At 40.9% G+C, this 13,268-nt stretch overlaps 2 protein-coding genes and 1 non-coding gene across 3 annotated transcripts; 2 read left to right on the top strand and 1 right to left on the bottom strand.

Moving 5' to 3' along the window:
- Window positions 1-2,057: 2,057 nt before the first annotated feature.
- On the bottom strand, window positions 2,058-2,129 carry Trnae-cuc. Its single transcript has one exon. It is a non-coding gene; the product is annotated as a tRNA-Glu (tRNA).
- Window positions 2,130-2,724: 595 nt separating this feature from the next.
- Window positions 2,725-3,465, top strand: LOC109468431 (wiskott-Aldrich syndrome protein family member 2-like). The gene has a single exon (XM_019766679.1). It carries the CDS (start codon window positions 2,725-2,727, stop codon window positions 3,463-3,465), a length of 741 nt encoding a protein of 246 aa, XP_019622238.1.
- A 3,238-nt stretch (window positions 3,466-6,703) lies between these two features.
- LOC109468430 (histone-lysine N-methyltransferase PRDM9-like) lies at window positions 6,704-11,424 on the top strand. Its single transcript, XM_019766678.1, has 11 exons — window positions 6,704-6,811; window positions 7,171-7,346; window positions 7,713-7,871; window positions 8,155-8,222; window positions 8,379-8,384; window positions 8,506-8,752; window positions 9,012-9,170; window positions 9,649-9,920; window positions 10,271-10,538; window positions 10,802-10,904; window positions 11,025-11,424. The coding sequence occupies exons 1-11, from the start codon at window positions 6,732-6,734 to the stop codon at window positions 11,422-11,424; spliced, it is 1,938 nt and encodes a 645-aa protein (XP_019622237.1). The 5' UTR covers window positions 6,704-6,731.
- Window positions 11,425-13,268: the final 1,844 nt, after the last annotated feature.

The raw sequence follows: 13,268 nt of genomic DNA, 5'->3' as shown, positions 1-13,268 counted from the left end.
GAAGTATGATAAACATTTTATCTGTAAGTGGCCGGACAGATTCAAGGAATTGCTGTTACGAGAAGCCTTTCAACGATTAAGTACAAAAGACAACAACTCAATAATGTCAACAGAAGCTTACGTATGGGACCAAAAATCACTGACAACCCAAACTGGCGTATCCAATGTGAGAGACAAGAAATTAATGACAACCAAAACTGTCTTACCCGATATAATTCACAGAAAATCATCCATGACAACCCAAACTGGCTTATTCGATGTGACAACCAAAACAGTGAAACATAGCTCCTTTTTTCATCCGTTCGCAACTCCTAAAGACATTTTGGAGACTTCAGTATCTGATCAGACAACATTGGACTTTTCTGACGGGCCAACCTTGCCAATAACTATCATCATGGCTACCAATCCATCCAAAGAGAACGCTGATGCTGGGAACTTTCCCACCATCCGTTTGATTCTGCTGTTCATCTGTAGTTTAGTGCTGACCTCTCTCCTGTTAGTTGTTCTGATATGGTTTAAAAATAAAGTGCAAAAAGCACTACAGAGGAAAAATAGGAATGCACATCTTGGTAATAAAACAATACACTTACATGCACTGCCGAATCCAATGTATCAGGCAGGCACCTCTGATGTCACAGGGCCAACTAACCAATCGCAAGGGAGCAATGATCAGAGCAGGTGCTCTGTCATACATCCTTATGCTGAGACTTCGCTGTTAGAGATTCAAACATTGGAGAATCAGGATTCAAAATAGACACAATGATAAGGTTATGCTAACGTTATGGCCTTTCGGAAGACTTTGGAAGAGCAAAATGTGTGCTGTTGTTTCTGATTGTTCCATCTAAAAAGTTAACGTAAATGTTGGCTATATGATATCAAGGAATGAAGAACTTGTATTGAAAGTTAGGGTTATAACGGTACTTATATAACCAATGTCATGTTTAAGAAAAAATCTTATGTAGTTTTGTCCAACTTGTAGTAGCTTATTGTAAACATAGAGTTTGGCAGCAGTCAAATTTGAGTATGCATGTTATAATAATTGATGATATAGAGGTTTGATGAGGACTTGGCAAAAAAAGTTGGCAAATATGGCAATGAAAAACATGGTTTTGACATTGCAAAAGGAAGTTGTAAAAAAATTGTAGCCCAACTTAGTCAAAAGTGTGCACAATAAAACCAGAAATGTAGGACAAAAGGAATTGGAGAATCTTCGTTAAAGAAAGTTAGACTTAATTGTGTTGTGGAAACTTTTAGACTTCATATCAAGCCTCCATATGTTAACCTTAAGGCAAGGATGCAAAACTTAAAGTCACTCTATGTAGTTTTTTGACAATACAAAAAGTATATTTTTTATTCTTTTCTTTACATAGTACATTGGCTTAACCCATTAGTATTCCAAAATTATACTCCACAGCAAAAAATACAACATCCTTGCTCCTTAGAAGCTTAGAAAACTGTGAATGATCTTCTATTCAACCTCTGGCCAAACCACACATATGGTATTGTCCACTCCCAGTGGTTTGACCTACATCCCAGTGGGGTGTCGGTTGATAGCTTACCAGTTTCTGAAATACTGTAACAGCCCTGATTTAGTGATTTATGGTTCCCGTGACGTAGTGACATATGACGTAGTGCTTAGTATCCATATTTAGATCTCCAGCTTCTTAGTTCATTTACATCCTCATTAGATTAGCCAATGACTGGTGAGAGCAGTCAGCGTCAGGATTAGATAGTAGCTAGCCGCTTCCTTTTGAATCAGTCGAGACCAGGACCCCAGGTTAGTGACACACACTCCTTGTAGTTCGTAGATTCCACCCCTGTAACCTAGACCATTGTACTTGCAACTCTAAGACTAGACCATTGTAACTAGACCATCGACTCGGTATTGACTTGTATATACAGCAGATAGATCATAATACAACAGCCCGTACAATCTGAATCGACCCGTCTCCGTGTGTTTTACTTGGTTAACTAGCAGATCATATGGACGCGTAACTTGGCGTGAGTAAAGTTAGCCCAAGACCCTAAAGTACACCGATCCCTAAATTCTACATTGGTTCCCACACCGGGAATCGAACCCGGGCCTTGGCGGTGAGAGCGCCAAATCCTAACCACTAGACCATATGGGACATTGGTTCCCACACCGGATTGTCCGACAAGTTGTTGTCCTGTGATTTGCTGCTGTACTTTTGCTAGAATTTTACGTTGCCACACACTTAGTATCGTTCGTATCTTTGACCATCTGCTGAGCGTCCCCTCGTGTTCCTCATTTTCGGCTAGCTTTCTCGGCCTGTTTTCCAAACTTTGCTAAGTTAGTTCACTTTGTCCGGCTGATTTTGTGCCGCTTTTGGTGTTGTTGCTTTTCTCGTACACTAAATTTTTCGGATAGAACATAGTTTTTCTCCGGTTAGGACGGCAGAGTTTCAGTTTCTGAGAATCCTTATCTAAGCGTTCCTTCACGGGTGGTCCTTTGTGTCCCTTCTTGCATTCCTGTGCCATCTTGCCCCAGTCCCCCCTGTGGAGTAACGGTCGCCCCTCATTAGGCATTTCCTGGTCTTCTGTGGCTGTATTGTTCTGAAAGCTGGTTTTCCCTTTTTGTTGCGCTTTCCCATGCCTTGTTGTGTTTTTATTGCCCCGTCTAGCCCCGTTCTTTTTGCCCTGTTCTGTTCGGCTATTTTTTCCCTAATCCCCCTGCTTGGCATTTTTGTTAGTCTGTCCTTCCCTATGGCCCCAAAAGTTGACTTTGCCTTTGGTTTTGGAACTTTTGACCCGTTGCTCCTGCCCCCGCCCCTGATTCCTCTCCCCCAGGACAAGGGTCTTCCCCCTCCGCCGAGTGCGTCCCTGGCCCCAACGCCTGCCCCCGTTCCCCCAGCTTCTGACGCGTTGCTTGACGACCACCCGCCCCAGGGCTTGGCCCCTCCGCTGATCCCCCTCCCGCCTCCCCTCACCCCTCCAGCCGCGTTGGCTGCGGACCCGGATTACGACCCGCGGAACGACGGCCCCCGCCGCCCTGTCCGCCATAACCGTACCCGGCGCCTGGCACTTTTCATTTCAGAGCGTCCGGTAATGTCTGAGGAGGAATCCTCCCAGGGCAGTCTTTCTACTTCTGTTTCAGGTCCGGACGAGGCATCAGACGAGGCTGGCGATGAGCGACCCATGCTGAGACAGCCTGCTAACCTGGACGCTGTTGGCGATGAGCGACCCATGCTGAGACAGCCTATTAACCTGGACGCTGTTGGCGATGAACGACCCATGCTGAGACAGCCTGCTAACCTGGACGCTGTGTATCCTGACACGGACGGTTCCAGTGCCCACCTGTCGAGTCCGGATCCTGACGATGTCGCCCGGAGCTGTGCTGCTGACGTTCTGAGCCCGACGCCACGTGCGACGCGCGACGCTTCCGACACCCCGCGATCGAGACCACACCACCCGCCGTGGAAGCGCCGACGTCCGGCCCAGTACTGAAGACCCCCGTTTATTGCAGACCGGCTGGACCCCATGCGACGCGTATGAACTGCTTTGAAATGGACTTTGAGATTGACACTGTTGTTAAGGATTAGTGCGCTTTAGTGTAGCAAGATTATTGTTAGATAGGTGGAGTTTTGATGCTTCATGTATTGTTGTATCTTTGAAAATGTGTTACTGTTATGATACTTGATATGTGAAACCTTGTATTGATGCTTTGACATAGACGTGTGAAATCGATTGTTGTTCGACACATTATGTTTTGTGTACATTGTATGATGATTCTGATGGTGCTCCTCCTTGTGTGAGAAAGGTTTTCGGTAATAAGGTCAAGTTGACAGTTGAGTCAAGTGTTGCATTGTTTTGTTCATGGACTGTCCGAGTTGTGAACGCAGTACGAAGTGTCCCTGAGGTTGACAGCGCATTGAGCTTATTTGACAGGTTGAGCGGCGCATGGTTCGCTTAGGGCATGTGTTGACGTTGGTTTCTTCCTCGTGTCCGTCGTGGCTTTGTCTACATTGCGCCCCTCGAATGGTAACGGTTAAGTGTTAGGAGTCAGACGTAACTCGGTGCGGTCCACAGCGAGGATGGTAGGTATACACGTTTCTGTTTCGCACGCCGTAGTCAGGGAGGTCGCCACTCCAACGACGTCGTTTGCGTGCTGCGTGTTCCATCGCTCGGGGACGGATAAGGACTGGAGGATCTGAGTCTCTAATCTCCAAGGAGATTAGCTGTAAATCTCTCCTCAGTCCTGGGTGAGTATGCGGGTTGCTACTCAGGTTTTAGTCGAGTTAAGTTAAGTTAGGAAAGTTACCTGGAAAGGGTGGACAACAGCCTTGACGATTTGACGGGTGAAATTTCCTTGGTTTCACCGTGTCCTTTGTGGATGCATGTGGCCGGCTCCCTGTCATTTGCTCTGCGCGTGTCCCCGGGTACATGTTTCGGTGCGTGACTGCTGTGATGCGCACTCGGCGGTTCTGTTCATTTCTTTGTCATGCTTGGTACCTTATTGTTATGTATTGTAGCTCATCATTACCTTGTGTTACCTTGCGATGTATGACTATGTTACTTTGACATGTATTTTGACAAGTGTGATTATGATTATGTATGGTGGATACATAAACAGGAGTACCACAGGTGAGTAAACACCTGCAGTCGGTTAGAGCACAGGAAAAATCGTACCTCCCCCTCATGAAAGATTGGCATACTCTTTTTCGGCTTTCTTTCGGCAATATTTTATGGATGAGTAGGGTTGGGTAGCCGGCTCTCGACATTTTTTTTGGTACTCTTGTTGGGTCAAGCTAAGACACTTGATGTATAGTATGGACATGTCAAACTCTGTATTTTTTCCCTTTTTTTCCCTTCTTTTTTCATGTTCTGATTGTACGGTGATTTTAGTTAACATACTCTCCTGGTGATTATAGTTAGGTAGTGTACGAGGACGCACACTGCTTAAAGGAGAGGGGATAGTGTAACAGCCCTGATTTAGTGATTTATGGTTCCCGTGACGTAGTGACATATGACGTAGTGCTTAGTATCCATATTTAGATCTCCAGCTTCTTAGTTCATTTACATCCTCATTAGATTAGCCAATGACTGGTGAGAGCAGTCAGCGTCAGGATTAGATAGTAGCTAGCCGCTTCCTTTTGAATCAGTCGAGACCAGGACCCCAGGTTAGTGACACACACTCCTTGTAGTTCGTAGATTCCACCCCTGTAACCTAGACCATTGTACTTGCAACTCTAAGACTAGACCATTGTAACTAGACCATCGACTCGGTATTGACTTGTATATACAGCAGATAGATCATAATACAACAGCCCGTACAATCTGAATCGACCCGTCTCCGTGTGTTTTACTTGGTTAACTAGCAGATCATATGGACGCGTAACTTGGCGTGAGTAAAGTTAGCCCAAGACCCTAAAGTACACCGATCCCTAAATTCTACAATACCTAATCGTTTACCAGATTTTTTATCTCTTTTGAAGGGATAATGACCACAGTTTATTCATGCCCAACAAAATACTCTAAGTTGATAATTATATTCCACCTCATGTGAAAGATATGAGTTTTTTCTAAGGAGGGTATATCTTGTGACATCTGCCCCTGTCTATCAAGCCTGGCATGCCCGGGCCAATTAGCCACCCCAGGGGGGCAACCCCTGTATGTTGTTGTTGTTGTCCTTAGCAAACCGGTGGCACCGGGAACTGAAGAAGGACTGTTTGAACGGACAAAATATACGAAAAAAATGTGAAATAATGACACAAATGTGTTGAAAAGTGATAGTAACTGCTAATAACACCGAAATTTAGTATAATTAGAATATTTCAATTTTTTGCGCAAAAAACTACATAGAGTGCCCCAGTCTTCACCAATAAATGTTGAATTGTGGATGTGTAACTTATTCGAGACTGCACAGTGTTGATTCTTCTTGAAATATAAGAATACTTCTAGATTTTTCAAGTTGTGATATATTTTCTAAGAAAGATGATATTGCTGTATCAAAGTTGTCAGTGACGAGAAAGTCCGATCATACCCGAACGGCTCCCGAGAAGACACGAGCGCTGTGCATTGTGGGAAGAATTGCCTCCGAAAGTTCCCGAAGTCATTTTGCCGCCGAATCTACCACTGGGACGGACGTTTGTGAATTTTAAGCGTGTAAAATCGTGATTTGCAGACCAAAACAATTTGGATCTGGCGACGTTTGGGTTTGACAAGAGGCAAAGGCATTCGGTAAGTGTTTACACATCGATTCTGAGTCGTGTCGACTCAATTTTCTGTCAGAAATTTTCATTTTTTGGGCTCAACGTAGTTTCTTGCAGACGACATTTTTGACAACTCGGTTAACGTTACTTGACACGATGCCCTCTTAGTCGTACAGAAATTTGGTTCATCACTACTTGTCAGTGCAAAATCTTAGTCGCTTCACATCCAAAAGGTAACAATAAATAGCTTTTTCTCCTATTCAAACAAATATTCGATGTTTATGCCTGTAAAACATTTAGATTTCCTCAAGAATCTGGTTGTTTACAAATTGAGTCGACAATACTGAACAAGTGCAAAGAGGATATTTACGATGATAAAGCTAGGTGAATGTGGGGAAAAATACCGGTTTTCCAACACTGACAAGCCTTTTGGAATTGTAGAAAATTACATGAAGTGTGTTGGGTTTCTAACTGTAGACTAAGATTGTACGATTCTGTCATGATAGGAGTTTTCCTGCCTTTTGAATATTCCATACTCATAGTGCAGACGACAGTGCAAAGATGGCGGCCGTCAGTAGCGACAGTTCGTCAGAATCAGAGGAAGAAAACAACCAAAAGCCGGAAGCCAAAGCTAGTGGCAGGTAAGAACTCATAATGTTTACTCATTAAAAAGATGAACTTAATATTGATATATAAAATCAATATTTCATACAAATCTACATTGAAACACCAGGAAATTTATCCTCGATTGTTGTTTGGTCGAACATTGGGGAACATAGTACATAGATTGTAATTTTATCCTTTACTGTTCTTGCTAAATTGCTTTTTAAACTATCCGCTGAAAAGAAATTAAAGGAATGAATATGTAAAACGTCCATGCCAGCGACTGTTTTTAAACATAGATAGATTTCAATGCTGTTTGTCAATTTTATTGTGTGAACTGCAACAAAGGTGATGTTTATGTTTACCTGTTTTGTTCTATTTTTCATTCCATTCCTAGTACAAACCCGTTTGCAAACATGATAGACCCAGACTTTGACATGAGCAAAGTCCCAGAGACTGAAGACATCCGCATCGAGCAGTATTTCAGTAAGGAAGAGCTGGCAGAGCTCAGCAAAATTGAGATGACGCGATATCGGAACATGAAACGGAACTACGATGTCATGAGAATGCTAGGTAAGTTTTTATTGTTTAAGATGAAATTATCTTTATTTGTCACTGTCCTTCATTGTTTTTGAAGATGAAATTCAAATTCTGGAGAATGCAATTATGGATAATGGCAATGGTACCAAATGCAGTATGTTATACATACTCAAAGCCCATTTGAACATCAAAAGTTAATATAGCATGATAGTAATGTTTCCTGATACATTTTGCATTAGAATATGATATTTCAAATGTAATGTACTGTTAATTTACTTGTGTTTATCAATAGTTGTGACATTAAGTGTCTCATAATCATAAAGTAGTATTTTTTAGTTGTGTCCTTTACTGTTTCTTAATCTCAGACCTTGTTTCTTTATTCTAATCCTTGCATGTCAGGTCTCCCTGGTAAGAAACCCTACTTCATGGAAAAGAACAGGCGTAGCTTGGTTCAGCCGAAGGAGCCCCCCACCCCACCTCTCACCAGCAGTGAGGAGGAGGAAGATGAGGAATGGACACCTGAACTAGAGAGGAAGAAGAACCAGAGGCCAAAGAAACGTAAGTAGACAGTTAAGTCAAATCAAAATGGACATAATTTTTTTTAATCTGCCAGACAGGGGCATAAGAATGAAAAGTAATGTAATGGCTAGCTCCTTTCATACAGCATTTTCTAGGATGATTGTTAATTTGTAACAGGTGCTTTTTTAAAATACCTATTAAAAGTTATTGGGCTGAAATACATGAGCAGATAGACTAATACTTAATTGTGTCATTAATTACACACTGTATTTTCTTGCATAATTTAAAAGTCTTTGAATCCCCTATTTGAATTCATTTATAGCTTGGTTCCTGTTGCCACCTAAGAAACCCAGAGTTGCAAAGCCCAAGACCCCAAGTTCTCACAAAAAGGTAGGCCTCACCAAAATGTGTTGCCTAACAGTTCTTGTTATGTCAGTACTTCAGGTAGTTTTCATCAAACAGTAAATTAGTACCCTCCCATACACTAGCAAAATATTGAGGCTTTAGCCCTTTCAGCCAAGAGGTCAGCACCAAGGACAGCTAGAGACAAAAGTGGAAACTTTAAATCATGCTTACAACAGTCTTTATGTATCAGATTAATGAAGCGATTGAATATAAATCAGACACCAGTAACCAGGGAAACTTATTAAGTTCTCATAATTTCATTCTGCAGGCTAAAAGGAAAGCAGAAGCAACAGTAAGCAAAGCTCCAACAACAAGTGATGACAAAGCAGAACCATTCCATGGTTTCCAAGCTGAGGAGGTAGCTGAGATGAAGTCTGCTACGGCTGCCAGCTTAGCAGAGTTGGAGGAGAAAATGAAGACTTTGGAACTAGAGATCCAGAGAGAGGAGGCTGTTGGACCATGGGATAAACACGAGACAGGGTCAGAGTCTGACTGCAGCACAGATTTGGAGCTCGGTATGTATCAAAATCTTTTAATTGTGTATTTCAAAACACCAAAACTAGATCAGTATTTCATATGGTATACACAAGTTAATGCAGCTCTATTGAAATAAGCTGAAAAGCTTACAATTCTTTCTCAAAATACTTTTTGTTGTATTCATAAGTCAACTGTTGCTGTTGCCATTACTGGTACAAGCATATCAAATAGCATCACTTTTTCATATGTTCAATATACTTCAGAAAATTATATGCTTCTTTTCCCATTATTTTTCAGAGCCTGTGACTGCCCCACTGCAACCAGAAAAGCTACAGGTTCTGGAAAAGGAAGCAGTGCAGGAAAAAGAGGAAATCCGGACAAGTCGCTATCCACAGAGGAACATTCCCAGAAAGAACTACAAGGAAGTTGAGATTCCAGATGATGACCACTTTCTGTGTAAGTATATTATACAGCTCATTATCATAAATATTATGTACATATCATTCCTTTCCAAAGGATTAAAATCATTCAACAGACAATTTCTAAACACCTTTTTTTGTCATTGTGCTTTTAACAAGAGTAAGAGGCAAACATATTCTTAAGCTTACACTGTACCCATAAAAATGCAATTTATATCAGAATAGAATGAATTTTATAAAAAAATGAATCAATGTTGACAAAGTGATAATAAAAGGAAGGATTTAAACTGTTACGCAAAGTTCTGTAAGCGTAGGAGCTTTCAGACGGCATCCATCATCTTTCTTCAGCTAATGAGGAGGGCAGTCAAAGTGATAAAGCAATTGTTTGGAACTACTGTACTTTGACAAAGTGTTTTGTTTAGAATAGCAATAAGTTTTGTATAGATGAAAATTATTAGATATTTCTTCATATAATGGCTCAACTGAAAGAATTTCTTTGAATTCATATCTTTCAGACTGTGAAGACTGCAATGAGCTGTATGAGGGAGACTGCCCCGTCCATGGTCCATTGACTGTCGTGAAGGACAAACAAGTCCCCAAAGGAGAACCCAACAGAGCGGCCCGTACACTCCCCGACCACCTGTCTGTACGTCCTTCCAAGATCAGGGGTGCAGGGGACGGGGTCTGGCTGGATGGACAGGCCATGGCCAAGAACCTGGTGTTTGGACCGTATGATGGGAAGATCACTGGGCCTGAGATAGGACTGACCACAGGGTATGCATGGCAGGTAAGTAGCCTTTATCTTTGTTTTCACATCTTTAAATGTCTCAAAGTGTGTGCAGGACCCAATTGCATGTTTGTTAACTAACTACATATAGAAGAATGCAACAAATGCTGTACTGGTATATTAAGAGATCTTCTCTTTGCATCTTCTCTTTTAATCATTTTTTTTTTGCTTTTTAGTTTTATCACTTTTGTCCAATGGATATCTTATGTTTCATTTTTATTTTGAAAAATGAAAATAGGTCTGTCATTTTCACATACATGTAGGCTATGAAGTGAATATAGTTGTAGTATAATTATATAATGTATGTACCCTAAAGCTTTGTTTCAGAATGTTTAACATGTATGTTGCAGATCTCCAAGAATGACAAGGTGAAGTACTACATAGATGCCACTGACGTCACCAAGAGCAGCTGGATGCGTTACGTCAACTGTGCGCGGAATGAGGAGGAACAGAACATGGTGGCCTTCCAGTACTACCGGAACATCTACTACCGCACTTACAAGCCTGTTCCCCCCGGCACCGAGCTACTGGTGTGGTATGGGAACGAGTACGCCAAGGAGCTGGGCATCTCAGAAAAGGCACAGGGAAAAGTAGAAGAAGCAAGGAATCAACAAAAAGGTGAGATATACTTTCATTCTTTCATTCAATAATTCTTTGTGGTAGAAAGTGTACCACCTATTTCCCCAAACTGTTGACTATATACAGGATGCCATTTATTTGAACATACTTAAAGTGTTACCTGATATCTTTCTGCAGATATCTGTAGTTGTAGAATTTAGATGTAGCATTCTCCACACTTGTATACTAGTACCCAGTATATGGGTGTCTGCTAGATTTGCTGCAAGATCATACTAAATCTGTTACTTGTTGTGTCCTTGCAGGTGTCCAGACAGGTGCAGTTGCAGGCTACAGCTGCAGTAGGTGTGGGAAACTGTTCTCCACCCAGGACTACCTGGACAGACATGTCAAGACACATGCAGACATGTCAGGTGTAAAAAGGTTCAAATGTAAACACTGCAATTATTCAACTGACAATTTAGGCGACTTAAAAAGACACATTGCGACTCACACAGGAGATAGACCATTTAAGTGCCTCACCTGCAGGAAGGGTTTTACACAGAAGATCAGCCTGCAGAGACATGAGAGGGTTCACACTGGGATAAAACCCTACAGGTGTGAGGAGTGTGGGAAGTCATTCACTGTACAGTCAAATCTGACCACACACATGGTAACACATTCTGGTCTGCAGCCTCATGTCTGCACACAGTGTGGGAAGGGATTTACAACCTCAAGTTATCTACAGAAACACATGAGGATTCACACTGGTGAGAAACCATACAAGTGTGAACACTGTGAGATGGCATTTAATGTGAGGGGAACTTTGAAGAGACATGTTATCAGTATTCACAATAAGGACTTCCCCCACAGGTGCCAGGTGTGTCACAAGGGGTTTATTACACCAGGTGAACTGAGAACCCATGCACAGAAGGAACACAGCCGGTAATATTGTGTAACAACTCACACCACCATAGGTATTATATTATGTGATAATTGTTTCCTCACCATATCTTCCATTTCCGGTAGCTACAATTTTAATCCTTAGGAAGGACCTTCATCAAGGGCACTTAAAGGAAATGTTTATGCTGTCATTATTTGTTACTGAGACCATACAATGTATTTCTCGGTCAAACATAATTGTTCCATACTGTTAATATATTTAATAACATTGATTAATACTAAGAAGTTCAACATTTCAGACTTGTGATGAGAAAAGAGTCAGATCCTGTACCTCAATTTACATATTGCTAGTTGTTTGGAGTTCATATTGTGGATTACACTTTTATACTTGCTGATAATAGTAAGTCTACTCATGATAGTGAAGCTAATGTGTTGGCTTAGATGTTGCAATCTTTACAATGCTGTTATATATATATTGGTTAAATATAGTTCTAGAATACAGATTTTTCAAGGTTTGGAGATGTTATATCAAAGTACTTTTGCAAAGGGCAAAGTTTGCTTGGCAGGTTTGAACTGTACCCTGGAGTTATTAGGAATTTCCTTATGAGTAACAGTTGTTTCTACACTAAATGAACTATAGTTAACTGTCTTGTTGAATTGTTACATATGAATTATACTGGAAATGGTCCAAAGTTGAAGTGACCATTAAACTTAATATTGTTCAGTTACTTGTATCTGAAGGCACAACTTGAAGACATAAGAGTTTTATCTTTTTAATAATGCAAGTCTGAAATATTCTAATTAGTGACAACCATAACTTGTAGTTTAGGTACATGTACATATTTTTTTCTCAATTTGCATGGACCAATTGGAAAGTTCAGGTAGCAAAAAGTATGTGTGTGCATGGTAGGCAGAGGGCATAATCCACACTGAGACCTAACAACATTGTTTCTACTATTGAGAGATAGTGGCACAGCCTGTCCTTGGTGCTGAATGAGACATTGTTTTGGTTGAATTGCAGAACAAGTTAGAAAGGTGACAGTACTTCTTAAAAACAACCCATGGGCATGTATGTTTTCATTCTCTTGGCTTGTGCTGTAATAAAAGTTACTCCACAGAAATGCTTGACAGAAATAATAGGTTTATTTTGAACATAATCATAGACGAATCAGTGCATGAAATGATATATTTAATACACATAAGGGGTGTAGGTATCAAGAATAACTTAAATTATCAGATTCTAAATAGTCTCTTCCAAGGACAGAAAACCCAGCAAACTGTAAAATATGTATTATTACTAACTTAAAGGTACTGATAAAAATAATCCCAAGTAAACATAGACCAAATACATACAGATAGCAATTCTTACTGTTAACAATAACTAGCCTGGTGTCCAGCCTTGTTAGCTTTAGTCCGCTCCCCAAGTGTTGGCGGGGAGCGGATCTTGGGGATCAGACTAAAGCTAACAAGGCTGGACTCCAGGCTAAACAATAACCACTCTTAACACTGAAGAAAAGGTACAACTCAACACACCTTTCTTTGGATACTAGTATGCTCCTGACATAAAATCTCAAAGGTCACTGACACATTCTAGCTCACATTATCTAGTAGATCTGATCAAGCCTTATTTACTGTGATTATGACTCTTAAGGCCACACCAATTTAATTTGTTGGTTCTTGGATTCGCCTCTTCATTTTTTTCGGATTTGCAAATTTAAAAAAAAACAAAGAATCAAATAAATCAAATGAATCAAATAAAAAAAGATCATATTTTGCCCCAAACGGCTGAGGAAAGTCCTTTTCTTTCTAGTTGTTACAGTTTTTCCATCTATCAATGCAGCGGTTTGATTAAACGTTCAAATTCATTGTTTAGATTTTAACCCAGCCTTT

This window comes from Branchiostoma belcheri, unplaced genomic scaffold (assembly GCF_001625305.1).
Source record: "Branchiostoma belcheri isolate BF01 breed outbred unplaced genomic scaffold, Haploidv18h27 scaffold2, whole genome shotgun sequence".
NCBI classification, from domain to species: domain Eukaryota; kingdom Metazoa; phylum Chordata; class Leptocardii; order Amphioxiformes; family Branchiostomatidae; genus Branchiostoma; species Branchiostoma belcheri.
This window is presented reverse-complemented; position numbering and strand designations above follow the sequence as displayed.